The sequence below is a fragment of the Cygnus olor genome, chromosome 14 (assembly GCF_009769625.2).
Source record: "Cygnus olor isolate bCygOlo1 chromosome 14, bCygOlo1.pri.v2, whole genome shotgun sequence".
In the NCBI taxonomy this organism is placed as follows: Eukaryota; Metazoa; Chordata; class Aves; order Anseriformes; family Anatidae; genus Cygnus; species Cygnus olor.
Genome location: NC_049182.1, coordinates 15,733,849 through 15,748,988, shown reverse-complemented (window position 1 = coordinate 15,748,988; position 15,140 = coordinate 15,733,849). Strand labels below are relative to the sequence as shown.

General features: G+C 49.3%; 1 protein-coding gene and 1 long non-coding RNA gene across 3 annotated transcripts in view; both read right to left on the bottom strand.

The window, feature by feature from the left end:
* Positions 1-4,172, bottom strand: part of LOC121077824 (rho GTPase-activating protein 7-like) — a 47,199-nt gene extending 43,027 nt beyond the window's left edge. The window contains 1 exon segment of the mRNA XM_040573380.1: positions 3,872-4,172. Coding sequence (XP_040429314.1) covers positions 3,872-3,986 — 115 coding nt within the window. The 5' untranslated portion in view covers positions 3,987-4,172.
* A 3,394-nt stretch (positions 4,173-7,566) lies between these two features.
* Positions 7,567-14,110, bottom strand: LOC121077753. Of its 2 annotated transcripts, none has more exons than XR_005824285.1 (3): positions 13,549-14,110; positions 8,875-8,986; positions 7,567-8,738 (listed from the first exon to the last, which is right to left on the bottom strand). It is a non-coding gene; the product is annotated as an uncharacterized LOC121077753 (long non-coding RNA). The 2 variants fall into 2 exon arrangements; XR_005824284.1 differs by lacking the exon at positions 13,549-14,110 and adding an exon at positions 9,117-10,058.
* Between the last annotated feature and the right edge of the window lie 1,030 nt (positions 14,111-15,140).

The window sequence follows — 15,140 nt, the reverse complement described above, 5'->3', positions numbered from 1 at the left end:
CAAAGTATGATAACTCAGCCATTTTTTGAACTATGAGAGAAAGATAAGAGACAAAATGAAGCTGACTCCCTGCCTCGATGTCCTCCCTCAGACTGTTTAAGCCTCCAGCTCTCATGCTCTGTGGTGCTCAGATTTTTGTCTCACCTTCCAGGGCACTTAGCACCCAGAAAAACCCAGCCCAGCTGCCCCGCATCTCCTGCAGCCCTTCAGAGGGTATTGCCTGCAGGACCCCAGTTAACAATGACTTCAGCTTCTAACATTCCTATGCTGGGCAATATCACTCTTCTAAAAGCAGGAAAATGCTGCCAACAGCTGGGGCTGCTGCTAGTTCTGGGTCCTCCCTGGGCTCAACACTCAGCTCCCCTCTCCTCACACTTCTGCTAGCTCAGAAGTACCCAAAGAGTTGTTTTAAAACCCAAATCCTCAGCTTTTTCTCGCAGTGTCAGGGCAGGCTGGGAGGCATGGGCACAGTGCACGCTGCTGGGCCGTGCTCACACTCAACGTCCTGAGCTGTGCCCCCAAATGCTGGTCCAGTTGGCCAGAACACAGCATGAGCTAGCATCTGGCTGGGCCGAAGCCCTGGGACTCTTCCCACCCGTCCCCACAGAGCCCAGGGGGAGACCGTCCCCATGCACCCTGCCTGCATCTCGTCCCCAGAGGCTGCCTGACCCCAGGCTCCTTCCCAGCCTCTCTGAGCTCTGGGCCCTCACAGGAACAGCAGCGGGATATTTTTAGCCTGTTTACAGAGACAGAGCAGTAAATTTTGGTGCAGCTCGCAGCCAGCAGTGCTAGCACGAGTGGCCACAGGCAGGGGAGAAGCCACCAGTGCCTGGGCAGCAATGTCACAACAGTGTGCCTGGGGAGGTGCTGGCGCTGGGGGAGGAAAGGGAATCAAGATGGCACCAGAGCTGGGAGAGGACATCAGGTAGGTGCCTCCTTGCCTGCGTTGGTACCAACATACCAAAGCTCACATAGGAACACTAGTCAATGCTATCTGCTTTTCTCACTACACTTAGGGTTTGGTGACTAAAAAGTTCCAGACAGCAGGTTCTGGTGTGGACAACGTTATAGTTTCTTCCCCAAATGCCACTTCAGCCCCATGACACCTGCTCTGTTGCATGGCAGAGCAGTAGCTGGTGTTCAGCACACTTCCCTGCTGCCTGCAGCCTCCCAGCCTGACCCTGTCTTTCTCCCTAAAGCTAATGAAGGTGTCTTCAGGCTTTCCAGCCATGTACACACCAGACCTGCTCCACTCTGCAGCCAGGCCCCCTCAGGCCATTGCTTGCTCTTCTTCACGGAGCCCAGGGCAAGAGGAGAAGCAGCTGTACTGGAGTCCTTACATGTGGTGCAGAGTAATAAGTACTATCTGTGGATCTGCTCCTTATATTTAGCAAAAATATGTCCATGCTGTCTTCTCACAGCCCAGCACAGCTTGGGTGCAACTCAGTTCTGGAAGGTCACCCAGGTCAGGAGCCAACACAAAATGGATAGTTCATCCCAAAGCAGACCCAGCACAGAGCTGAGCACTCAGATACAAGCCCAGCAGGGGCCGATATGTACAGGCAGGGAAAAGGTGTCTCAGAAGGGGCTTTGAGGCAAGAGAAATCCAGCTCAAACCATGAGCTGTACCCCTCCAGCTCAGAACAAGACTCATGTTAGTTCCACAAGCCATGGTTCAGGCCCAAACCCCCTGGGTGAAACCAAGACCATCTGCTGGTGGCAGATGAGCAGTTCCTGCTGGCCGTCTCGCAGCAGAGGCAACTCGAGGGCAACGTCACAAGTGGGACTTGTGGCAGCAGCCTAGCTCCGAGGGATGGAGGAGCTCAGAGGGGCTGGGGCTCAGAAAGGACAGAGACAGCTTCGGCAGCCAAGAAGCCCTCACTGTTGTGTCACACGAGAAGGGAAACATGAAGCTGGGGATCAGTCATGAGCTGTCACAGACCAAGGAAATGGCTGTGAGTGACCACCAGCTGCCCAGCTGCACTGGCACGTCCCCACAGGCCGGGTCTCACCCTGCCACCCCCCTCTCGCACCATGCTGAGGAGGCCCCAGCAAGCTGCTGCCCCCGGGAACGGCTGGGGATGCCCAGGGCTCTGCTTGCCCCATCACTTGTGCCTGTCAAGGTCAAGTTCTCAGTTCCAGCCAAAGAAAACATGTTTTTTTAGGGTCACCTGTTTCCGTATGATTTTATGAGGCGGTGCATCAGAAGGCTTCCTGCAAAGCAATCCCTGGCACCCATCCCGCCTGCCCATTCCTGCTAGGATGTGCCCTCTTCCCAGCAGCTGATGGAGCATGGCTGCACGTACCGGGGCCGAGCCGCCGCCCACAGCGCTGCTCCTGCTCTGCACGCAGCTAACACCTGCCCTGTGAGGCACACAGTCAGCCCTAGCGGGCATCACAGGGTGCAAAGTCCATGCACGTTGGAATCACAAAGGTTAGGCCTTGATCTAGCTCTTTGTGGTGCGATCAGAGCAGCTGCGGATTTTGTGCAAGCAGACAGAATGGTGGCTAAGTGCAGACCTACAGTTGAAAGATGACCTTTCTCAAAAAGGGGTTGGCTTGCCCCAAGCTTTGGTTTAGCCTCTTGGTTATAATAAATCCACTAATACTCCGTAGGGAACATCAGCAGAACGAGCCTGGTCACAGCTTTGCTCTGCCTTCACACCCATCCTTGGGCCCTCCTGCATCCTGCAGTTGTCCTTTTTTAACCTGGTATTGCTCTTACAACTATGAATTGCCTCTAAAAGCTTCAGAGTTCAACTTAAAGATAACCTAAGCATTGCCTTCCAACGCTGGGCTGCCTGCAGTAACGGCTTGCAGGACACAACAGTACTCCTCACACCCAGAGATGCTCTAGAAAGGTTTTGCTCCATTGTATCTGGGTTTCTCCAGAACTTCTGAACTGACTCCACTCTGAAACTCTGCCACATCTGAAAGCAAAGCTCTGCAAGAAGCTTCATGCATTCACCTACCACATGTTCTTCATTGCTCCCAAGAGCATATGTATTTTTGCCACAATTACTAGGTTTAAAGTCCCCAGAGCAACACGGGCTTCCAGCAACACAGCTGTTCCCTACAGAGGTTTTGTTTAGCATGCACTGACTTCGTCCTGCCGCACAACTCTCACACTTCCCTCCCCAAGCAACAGGCTAGCAGAGTGTTTGTCTGCACGCTGACGACTAATTTCTCAGAATGTGAATTACTGCTCTGTTCTCCTGAGCTTTTTATGTATCATTATCCAAAAGTTGCTACCTCAGAGAATATTCCTTCCTTTACTCAGGCTTCCTTCTAGGCTTCTCTTTGCAACTGCTCGTGGTCATACGGCTTCAATAATTACTCGTGCACCTTGAGAAGAGGCTGCAGGGCACTGCGAAGCTTCTCTTGTTGCACACATGCCCGACATACGGACATGCGAAGTGTCATGTATGGGGCTGGGACTGCTCCAAATGAGGGTCACTGCACAGATCACTGCTAAGCAGTTATACTCGCGATATAACAGTCTGAATTTGCTGTAGGGTACAGACACCTTCATATTTTAAGAGTCTACAAAACTTCAGCCAAAGCACAAACTTAAATACTGAAAGCTAGAAATCAAATTCTAGATAGACGTGAACATTTGCAGCTCTGTGTACAAACCATCAGTCCAAAACTCCTCCTTGTTCCCACGTTAAAAAATGACAGGCAAAGGCAAACGCTCTAATGCAACACACCAGCAGAACACTCAAGGTAGCAGCATTTAAGAGGAGCACCCTTGCCAAAAAAGTAGACCTATTTCCATTCCTACGGAAAAGGAAATTCCTGTGGTTCTATGAAGACCACAGCCCAGATGCTTCGTTCCACCAGCACAGGATTCAAACCCCTTCAGACTGACCTGCGAGGCGTTTTTCTCTGGTGCTCCTCCAGAAGACGTCCCACGCTCTGCTGGTGGAGTCCCTGGCGTGGTCGCTGAGGGCTCGCCGCAGGCGGTGCCTCCCCGGCTCCGCCATGCCTGGGGGGCTCCAACCTGCACAGATCAGCAGACTCGAGAAGAAATTGCAGCGGGTTAGGACCGAAGCCCAGCCGTTCTCCTGGCTTTTGCCTCTTCAGCTGGCCTGGAAACGTTTCCTTGCAGGAGAAGCCTGCAGTTAACGTGATGAACGTCCCTCCTGTGGGGAGGGGGACAAGCACCCCCTGCCACCCTGGGCTGGCTGCACTGGGGGGCTATGGCACCCACCCCGGAGCACTTCATGGCTCCGCAGCTCCACCCCTGTGCCTTATAAACAGCCAGCTCCCTGCCACGCAGGGCAGTAAACACAGAGTGAGGCTACGCAGCATCTCCTGGAGCAGGGACAGGATTTCAGACAAGGCTGTAACTCTGCATTCCCCGCTGAGTGGGTAACAGCTTCCTCACCGCCGTGTCCTCTCGGAGCTCTGCGTGCTCAGGCGCGTGCCTGCCATCTCCTTTACTAGCATGCAGTTGCTTATTTTATTTGGGATGTCTTTTGTTTGTTTGTTTGTTTTTGTAATTATTTTCACGAAGCAGCCTGGTCTAGAAGTGGAGTTGGATGCTTCTCCTGTGGCATGGGATTAACCTGAAGGAAGTTTTTATGTAGAGCCTGTTCAAAGAAAGAGGTCCCCAGGCTGTCCTGCGTTACCCACTCACCGATGCACTTGCTGCCTCTATAAAGGGGGGGATTGGTTAATGCTGGGGCCTTGCAGCTGTATTTTGTTTACACAAGCACAGGCTGGATCAGAAGCAGCAAGACATGGGAAACCCATCTTCCCAGAAACCACAGCTCCCTGCCAGCTCCCCCCGGCAGGGTGCCCTGGTCTCTGCCTTCAGGACAAACTCCAGACCAGGGCTGACACGGCCGGGCACCAACACGGGGCTGGGAAGCTGTGGGGGCGGGGGGGGCGCATGAAAACTTCTGTCACCTGCTCTGTCAGGTATGTGCCTCGCAATGGTGCTCACAGAAATATTTTCATACAAGCAGGGGCCTATTTAGGTTTGCTTCCCATCTGGGCAGGGAGACTGAAGCAGCTTTGTAACAGACGCAAACACCTGGCGCATAGCTCAGTACCAATGGAGCTCCTTGGCAAAATCCAACCTGAACAAGAAAATAAATTAATGGGGAAAGAACACAACTTGCCTACAAGTGATTGCTGGTGTTACACGTGTGCTTTACACCTCCCCACTTCTCTGTCTGACAGCAGGTTTCGGTCTGGTGTCCTAGAGGAATAAGCTGCGATGGTATCTGTTGGTGAGACAACTGATTGAGATAACGTAATTAACGTCCCTCAGCAGATGGGAACCTGAGGACTGGAGACACAGCTGATGACGGGCACAGCCACCACTTGGAAGCTGTGGACCGGGGCTGTTCCTGCTGCCTTGCAGCCCTGCACTTTCCAGCTTCCATCTCCTGCACAAAGCCGGGGCCACGCCGTGACGGCCTCTTCCCCGGAGCACTGCTTCCCTGGATAATGAACCACGTGGAAGCACAGAGCAGCAACACTTCCTGGCTGGGAGGCACAAGCACCTGCCTGGCAAATCATCCCAGGTGTTTTCCTGCCTTGATTCTTACAAACTGAACCCATGGATTAACGCTTCCACCTCGCTCTGGGAGTGACCTCGAGCTCACATCGACCGGTTCCTGCAGCCTGCAAAAGCAGCAGTTTGCACCAGGAATCCTGCAGCAGTTATAACCACACAAACTAAACACTCATTGCCAGCGTGCTCCCAGATACTGCTCAGCAGGAAGAATTGCTAGTTCCTTTGTGTCCTGTCCAGAATTAAATTGGGCCTATCAAGGGTGATGCTGTACTTTTCTTTCCCTAAAGAAATTTGGATAGGGCTCAGAGAATAGGAGACCACAGAGGCTAAGGGAGAGGAAGTTTGGGGTTGGAGCAGAGAGGAAACACAGATGGAAGTCACCTATGAGAAAGTGGCTCCACAAAAACGATTGAGTCTGTTGCAGTCACCTGCAATTTCATGGTGATGTAAAGAAAATGTGTTCAATAAAATGAAAAAATGAAGAATGAACAGTGAGGCTATTCACATAAAGGAACTAAAGTGCTTCCTGTTATCTCAGATGTGACCCTAGGCTAAAACAGGATGCATGCTAAAAATAAAGCTACAGCCAGGAAAAAGCAAAGTTGATCCACTTTCCTAGAAGCTGCTCACATTCACATCTGTCTTGGGACTGCTGCAAGGGCTGAAACATTTCTGGAAGCACCAGACCATCTCGAGATGAAGCAAACATCCTTTGTCAGCAGACACAGTTAGGAAATTTTGGCCCTTTTACATTTTCCAGAACGTTAAAATATCAGATTTGAACAACAACAGAAAGCCAGGAACTAGTCATTACAGCCACTGCAAAAATAATCTGAACGTGGCCGTGGTACTAAAGGCCAACGCACAGCTATTCTCACGTACCATTTAGCATTTCCCTCGTGGAGAGCTTGAGCATTTGTGCACCTGGATTTCATCTGTGTCCAAGCAAGACTGTGGGTGGGTGATTTTTTTAAGCTTGAGCTGGCTGCAGCTGGTAATGATGTATTGTGATACTGCTGGTCTGCATTATCTCTCAAATATTTTCAGGGGTGTGTGAGCATGTGCATACTGTTAAAAAAGATAATTAATGACGTAACAGTGAAGTTTAAACTTGAGTGATTTTTTTTTTTTGCCCAAAGAGACAGCTTTATTAGCCAGCACTGAAGAGTATTTATTCACTGTTGAATAAAAAATACACAGGTTGAAGATAAGCAGCTTATCGTTCAGCCAGCAGCCTCTTGCAGCACTCAAGGCATGCTGTCAGAGCCAGCCAAGAAACGTCCGGTGCCTGCACCGCCAGCACCTGCACCTGCAGCCAGACCAGCCCCCGCTCCCTCCAGACAGCTGATGCCGTTTTGCTGCCTGGAGAAGCCTCAAAGCCAGGTGAGAACATCCCACCTGGCCACCCATCTGCCACAAGGGTCCCAGAGACCCTCCGTGTCCCTCCTGAAGCTGAGCAGGGCCTCAGCCCCTCTGTGCCCTCCCATCAGCAGAGAGCTACCCCCAGGGCAGTGGCTGCCATCCTGGGGATAGTCTCAGGGAGCAGAGAGGCCGTGGTCCACGTGGGATTCATTTCTGCACGTGTGTTTGAACAAGTACTGCAGAATCGCTGACATATCTCTTAGGTTCATGCTTGTTGAGTTTTAAAATTTAGGCTAATATTTCAGACCTCTAAATGAAAATCTCAGAAAGAGCAGCCCAGTTTCTGACAAAAAGTTTCCAACAGAAGAGAGGAGCTGAATATTGCTGAAAGTCCCCTGTACTCCAAGAAAGCAAGTACATCCTCGATCTCAAATCCTGGATCTTAAAAATAACAAATTTCCCAGCTTGTACTAATTTCAATCATTAGTGTATTTTCAGTAAGCCCATTTCAGTGTCTGGTTTAAGCAGTATTTCTTCTTCCCAACTTATTTCCGACTTAGAAGCCCTTAATGCAGTTAAAGTCTTCTGGGTTTTGTTTAGAGATATGCTTGAAATGGGATTTTCTCACCCTTTCCCCTTTCTTCATGCCAGAAGAATCTGTTCCCCATGGAGGTCTTCTAAGCTGAGGTCATCCAAGCAGATTTTCAAGCTTGTCAGATACTGTTCATTACCAACAAACATCTTTATTTTTTCACAATGGACTATAAACTGCTATGGGGTGTCACATAACACTGGCAGAACTCAGCGCTTCGTAGCTGTAGAGAGGTTTTGAACCCGGAGATCTGTGCACACCCTTGTGTTCCCAGAAGTGGCCTGGGGGCACTCGCAGCGGGGCGAGACACGGGCACAACGGGGACCTCGGGTGCCCCCGCCAGCGGGGAGGGGGCTGAGCAGCACCGAGCATCAGGACCTGAGCAGGGTGGCAGTTTCGAGGAATTGGGATGTTTAATTCTTCCTTGCCTGCTAAATTCAGCTCTCTCGAACACTGAATGTCGTGGTAGATTTTCCATCCCTGGCCTGCGTCTAACAGCTAAGGCTGTCGTTTACCACAACAGAGCATGCCAAGGGAGCGGTCTCCCTCCCAGAGGGAGTTTCTAACCCGGTCAGATATCCCTGGTCAATATTCAGGCTCACAGAGCAAACCCCCCATCTGTAGCCCATATCATTAGCAAATAGCGTGGTGGTGGGAGAGCCTGCACCCCTCTTACCACAGTCCTGTTCCTCTGTCCCAGACAGCAACACGGACATCCCTGCTTTCCTCCTCGAGAAGAGAGTTCAACCAAGATTTTAGGATTAATTACATAAGGAACCAGGTGCAAAGCATACCTGGGTTTGGTAAAAAAAAAAAAAAAAAAAAAAAAATCCCTCTTAATGAAACTGGGCTTCCAGGAATACCAGCCTCAGCCTCTCCTTCCTTCCTACAGGACCCGACCCCAGGAAAGAGGCCAGAAGGTCGCAGCATTTCCCTGCCCGAGTTACTCGCTCCGTTTCTGCAGAAGGCTAACGAGCTCTTGGAGGATTTCAGCACTGAGGCTGCCTCTTTTAACCCAGCAGACCTCCCATGCATGCAGCACATCAAAGGAGGAAAACAGACACCGAGAATCCCCGCAGCAGGAGGGGACAGACGAACCGGTTCCATTGTATGCTGCTGCTGCAGAAGCCATCAGTCGAAAGCCCAGGTAAATCATATCTTTGGAGGTGGTGTTTGTTCCCAGCTGCCGACGGGTTGACAGGACCATGCCACGTTAGGCATTAGGCTTTCATCTTGCTGTTTAATCTCCTGCTTCTGGAAAACAAAGACACTTCCTTTGGTTTGCAGTGCTCCAGGTTCAGATCTCAGGATAGGATGACCCCCGGCTCAGCTGGGGCCAGCTGGACTCCCTTGTCCCTTATCATGGGAGCTTTCCCCCCTCAGGTAACACGTTCTGCCAAGCAGGTAACAAGGCACCTTGACCATGAGACATGCTGCTAGCCACTGGCAAGCTGGGGTGATCTGCCTCTGTGCCCCCATCACCACGCACGATTCAAAGGACCCTGAGAAAAAGATGAAAACGAGCATTTAAATAATTTGTGGTGTGTATTACACTGCTGCACATGAAATCCCTGAGTGAGTATATTCAAATCAGCTGGAGTCCCAGCCACAGTTCGGTTTGTGATTCCTCACCCTGTACAGCAATAGTCAGTCTGAGAAAAATGAGAGCAAGGCAGGGACTGCGGGCGTGCTTTGCCATGCACCCCAGGGACAGCCCAGGTAGGACCCGAGCCGTGCTCTGGTCACCCCTCACATTGTCACCATAGCTGCTGTTCCCCCTGCAAAAATCAGGAGAAGCAACAGACAGGGCACCACACCCTCCTTTTCTTCTCAGAGCTTGCTGAAAGGCACAGGGCTATTTATCTTTCTGTTTCACTGCTTCCACCTACAAACAACCAGAGATTAAGCACTTCACCTGGGGGGAAGAGTCGCACTTCTGTACAGCATCTCACCGCTCTCTGAACCTGCTGGAAAAGGGCTGTCAGGTTTGACTGGAGCATGCTATAAGTTATCTCCAGCGAACAGGGCACGGTGGCAAGGTAGCAGTTATCTATTAACGTGCACCAGATGGCACGACAGAAGTGGCCTGTCCCTCCATTGGGACATATGCGTTGAGACTCTTGGGAGTCTTTGCTGCACTTGTAATTACTGATTTAAAAAAATAATCAATTAGCGTTTTCAAATTTACAGCCACTGATTTGTCCCCATATCCACGTTACTTTCAATTTAGCTTTATTTAAGCATCTATTTGCACTCAGAGTACTGGAAGACAAAAAAGCCCAAGTCAGCAGAGGTGCTAGGGGTCCTTCTGGCTCTTGCTGACCAAAGCAGGGCTGTGGACACCTCACAGCATCTACCCCGACACCCCAGAAGCTGCACACAGTATGAATTAGAGAGGGGCTTCAAGTATTAAGCTCAAAGCAAGGCTCATGCATTTGAAGAACACTTTCACAGACTTGTACCTCCTTCAGGAACACCCTCCACATTTTCAGATTGCTCCTTCAGCCATGAAGCTACAAGTATTTCTGTACAGCACCAACCATTAAAACTGCACAAGGATGTGCCCACAAAATGGCACAGCAAGAAATTACAATTCAGGTGAGGCTGCTGACTATGTGGCTTAAAGAGTATCTCAAATTATCATATCTACTAGTCCTGGGGAAAAAATACAGTCCTCTTATGGATGAAAGTCTCCAGGCAGTCAGCTGATAGGATATGGCTACAGGAGGAAACAAAAAATCAAAGTCACAGTAGTTTCTAAAATGCTGAAAGAACTGGAGAGCTGGAGCATTTCTTTGGATCAGACATGGGCCCAGTGAAGTGTCTGCCACGCAGGAGACTTCAGGATGCCCATTGGCAAGGATGAACAGAGAGAAAACATCACTAGAGTACATGAGAGAGGTGACAACGCAGAGGTTACAGCTCTCACTAAGAGCCAAACCAAGACAGGCTCCTGTTAGAAAAGCTAACCCAGATATTAAATATAGGCAAGATGCATTTTTCCCTCTCTGGCAGCTGGAGTAGGAGAGCAAGGCAGCAAGCATCTGGCCCATTTCAAGGGAGTGTTTATTAATTACCAGATTATCCAATTAGTATCAGATAGAAATCTCTTCGCAATGGCTGCATGCCTACGGTAAGGGATTTGTACCTGGCCCCGGTAAATAGCTTTATCCCATTCATTCTTCTCCAGGTGGCCCTGCCTCCAGGCGGTGCCTAGGCACAACTTTAATTGCTGCTCAGAGGCTCCTTACAGGGCCTGGTACGCCCAAGGGAGCTGGGGCACAGCCCCCACGTGCTGGGGGAAGCGGGCACCTCCTGCTGCAGCTCTGTTGCTTCCAGGAGCCAGAAGAGCACACGTTGTCTGTCATCCGTCCTCCAGGCCAGGAGGGGCTGCGGACACCAGCGGAGCTGTGCAGAGCTGTACGCTGTAACGTCGCAGCACAAAAAGGGCAGAAACAGGCAAACTGTTACAACACAGAGGCTAAAATTGTCACTTCTTTCCACAGAAATGCTTCCTTTAGTGTTAGCAAAGTTGAGAGACCTTCAGGGAGCAAGAAGCAGAACCGAGCCCCCGAGCACAGCAGTCAAAACCCTTCCAGCTTTGCTTCTCCACACGAAGACACCGCACGGCAGGCTCGCATCAGCTGAGCTCCAGCGAGTGCACAGCCTGAAGCACGCACATCTGGAAAACCAGGGTCCTGAAAAGGCCCCAGCCAGAGCTGTGAGACGAGGAGCAGCCTCAGCTCGTCCGTGAGAAGGGAGCCGGCAGCACTGGGCCCGCACGGGTCTGTGCCCACATCAGCATGAGCTGCTGCCGGTGCTGGGCTGCGCTCCCAGGCAGCACCCGCTGCTCCCTTCTCCTCACTGCCTTAAAATAACTTTCTCAACTCAGTACGTATTACATTCCAAATGTACAGACCCCTGCAAGAGCTTAACTGTTTGTTGTTTGTATTACAAAGCTCCATTTAACAACCTTTGTGAGAAGTTGTTGAAATCGATGGAATTAGAGTAGCTCATTGAAGCCACGGTCCTCGCTTGATGGACAACTGATTACTCATTTTTTAATCAACTTGTTATTTTGTCACTCAGGCTAGGGGGTTATTTTTAAACAATAACTTGTCGTATAGGTTGTTTAACCTTTTACTTTACCGTACTTGTTCTGTGGAACATATGAAAGCTTTACATCAGGATAAGAGCAGACAGTCTTCCCGTAAGGCTGGGAGCCTGTGCCAGCACAGGGATTTTTCATGCTATTTTAAGCATTTACAAGTTGTCTCAAGCCTTAAATGATAAAAACATCAAGCAGTGAGAGTGCACTGAACTCAACATTTTGCTGTTAAGCCAGTCTAGCGGGAACACAATAGTGCAAATATTTAAATATAACCACCAGCTGGAGGCATTTCCTTCAGCTGCTGCCACGAGGCATTAACTGGGTGTTAACCAGAACCACTGTATTTGTACGAAGGCGAGACCAAAGAGCTGCTGCCCTAGAAGGAAAGGTATTAGCTGCAGACAGGGTGTCTTTATGATGAAGGAATGCAGATCTGCTTCAGTAACAGAACCAAGACCGAAGGTGACAACAGATAACTCTGAGGAACCAATGACAGGTTTTACTGGAACAATTTAGAGGGTTAAGGAAGGTTTTGTTTGGCCTAAATCATTAAAAAACGATTCTTCAAGCAGTTTTACTTCAATAATTCACTTCATCACTCTGCCAAGGACCAAGACCGCAGGGAGGAGAAATACGTGCTGCCCAGGGTTACGGCAGAGCCCTTTGCATCACTGCAACACCTCCCAGCCACAATTTCAGCCTACGCACACGCATCAGAACAGGCTAGCAAGTGCTTTTATGGGCACTGTTAGACAAATAAGTAGTACAGGATGCTCTGAAACGCAGCCACACCAATCACAGAGGGCACTGAAGGGCGTTTAGTCCCTGTGCTGGCCCTGGATGGTACCGCTCGCCCCCTACAAAATACGCTCCCACCTCAGCCCCTCATCCCACCCGTGCCTGGCTGTAGCCCGGGACCACAAGAAGCAGCGAGCTCAGGCTGGGCAAGACCAAACCCAGAGAAATGCTCAGGGGCCTGATGGGTGCCGGCTTGTGCTAACGGCCAGGGCCGAGTGGAAAAAATGCAGTGCTGCAGGCACTAAATCCACCTGACGGCTAGCGCGGCTTTGCAGCAGAGGCACGGGACTCCTGCAACACAGCGTTGCCCCAGCAGCGTCACACAGATGTGGCTTGGAAGGAATTTCTTGGTGCTGCCTGCTAGCAGCAGGGACCAGCAACAAGGCTAGAAAGCCTTCACGTGCTTGTGATGGGTTTCAAGCACGCGCCGCACAAACCACGTCTCAGCAGCCAGCGACTCTTGCACAGCTGTCCACTCCGGTCAGAGGCATAGAAAACCGGTAAGAACTTCAAAAAGGGGGGAGAAAAGCTGAGTAATTTTGTTCTGATAATTCTAGAAAAATGTCTTAAGGGCAGTGTTTCCCTAGAAATTAGCTGGCCTGGAGAAAGCCACCCCCTCCTTCCCCTACCCAAAGTGTTTTGACAGGAAAATAGAAGATAATTTGGCTGTACCAGTTACATACCCCAATACCCATTAACCCTGGGAACATCCCCAGTCACAGCTACAAAACCATCCACACAGGAATGCAGCCTGTTTCCCATCAGGAACCAGGATCCAGGTACTTCTACTCATAACAAATAAAGGGGACAAGATTCAGAATTTTCGGTAAAGTGTAAACTTTGTGGATTTGTGTATTAGTGAACATACAGTGAAGCCAAATATCAGGTTACTGTAATAAATCTCAACTTTAAATCAACAATGACAAGGTCTAAGCATTAAGTGATTCTAGTCTGAAGAATAAAGCTTATAATTTTTCTAAACTCAATTGCCAGCAGAATTTCATTTAATTACAGAAAAATGTCCCATTTAACTCAGAATGCAGAAGGCCATTTATGACTTTGTACAGCAGCAGCTGAGTATGAAGCAGTGCGGCTGCTAAGAGCCTCAGCTCTTTCTGATGTTGTAGCTATTTGGAGAAGTTGTGTTAAACCCACCTGATACATGTCAACACCATTAAAGTCACATCTTCAAAGGCTGCACGTTAAGAGATTGCAGCAAAGGACTGTGGGGTTTTACTCGGGTGGGCGGCCGAGCTCCACCACAACCGCTCTCTCACTCCCCCTCCTGAAAGAGGAACGGGGAGAAGATACGATGAAAAGGGCTCAAGGGTTGAGATAAGAATGATAGTTGAGAGAAGTAACGGGCAAAACATGGACTGGATGATCGTTATGAATGTAATAATTGTAAAGAATTTAAGAAAGCAGTAATTGTGAAGGAATATGTTTCATGTTAGTGTGGTGAAGGAACGAGGGGTGGTGTGTGTATAAATTGTCCACCTCATCAGTGTTGTGATGATGTTATGTTTATTTTGGTGTGGGGAATTCTTTTTCTTTTTTGATGTAAGTGAAGTTTGTGAAGATTATGATAATTGTAAAGTGAGAGTATATTGTGATTATTCTTAAATATGCTTTTCACATGCTTTTTTATGCTTTTTTACAAGCCCAAACTAACTTCCTGTTGAAAAGCTAAACAAACAAGATAAAATAGAGTGGTTTAAAAAGGTGTTAAGTAACCCTGGAGACTACAGAGCTCATGCTATCAGTCTGGGGCTCCCACCTCAGGTCAGACCTTTGCTGTTGCTGGATGAGGGCAGACTGATGTTTTGGATGACAATGGGACAAATTCATTGTAAGATTTCCACAACTATTTCAGAGATAAGCAGCAATCCAAGCTGAGCTGTCTTAGAGCTGGATGATCTTTGCACGTTTGTTGTTTCCCATGGGGTAGAAGGAACCCAGGGCACCGTGATGTACAAGGTTGGGGAAAGTCTTTCTGATCCGCAGAGCTGCTCCACGGGGGTACGAGGGAGGCTGAGCTCTCATGGCGCTGACCTGGGAAAACAGAAGCAGTTACAGCAGAAGCTCATAGCTTGGCTACCCGGGCTGCCCAGCCACCTGTAGCGTGCTGCAGCCTCCTGAGTAACGGGAAAAGCAAAGCTTTGTGAAGCATCTCAGCCCACTTCTGTGTGGAGATCTCTGAATGACATCTCAAAGCTTCAACAAACTGAGCATCATGAGCAGGCCATTGCCTCACGAAAGCTAAAAAAAATAACAAAGCAGAACGCTACCAGGTAGGTCATCCAGAGCAGGCTGCAAGTTACCTGATTAAAATAGACACTTTATTTTCCAATCCCTATTTATTAAAAAAAAAGTTTAAAAACTGAAGGCACGTTTTCCAGCAAGGTATCCAAAGATTCTCCATAGCTAAGTAGCAGGGAAAGCAGAGTCCAGAGCTGAAGTAATGATTTATTTGAATAAGACACTCTCAGTTTCCCAAGAGACTGTAAGACAAGGACAATATTGTACCAAAATACAGCTTTAGTTTTCATAGTCAAATAAGTGATCTGAAATCTTATATCAGGCTAAAAATGACAGCTCAGGAGGACCACCACATCTCTGAAAACAGAATGAAAAGCCAAGAAGAATGTTCTTGGGGCCTGAAAAAAGATACGGACTTTGATCACAGTGCTGTTGTTGTACATGTGGGAGCAGGACAGGGGAAGACATCAAACTCGTATTTCTTCAAA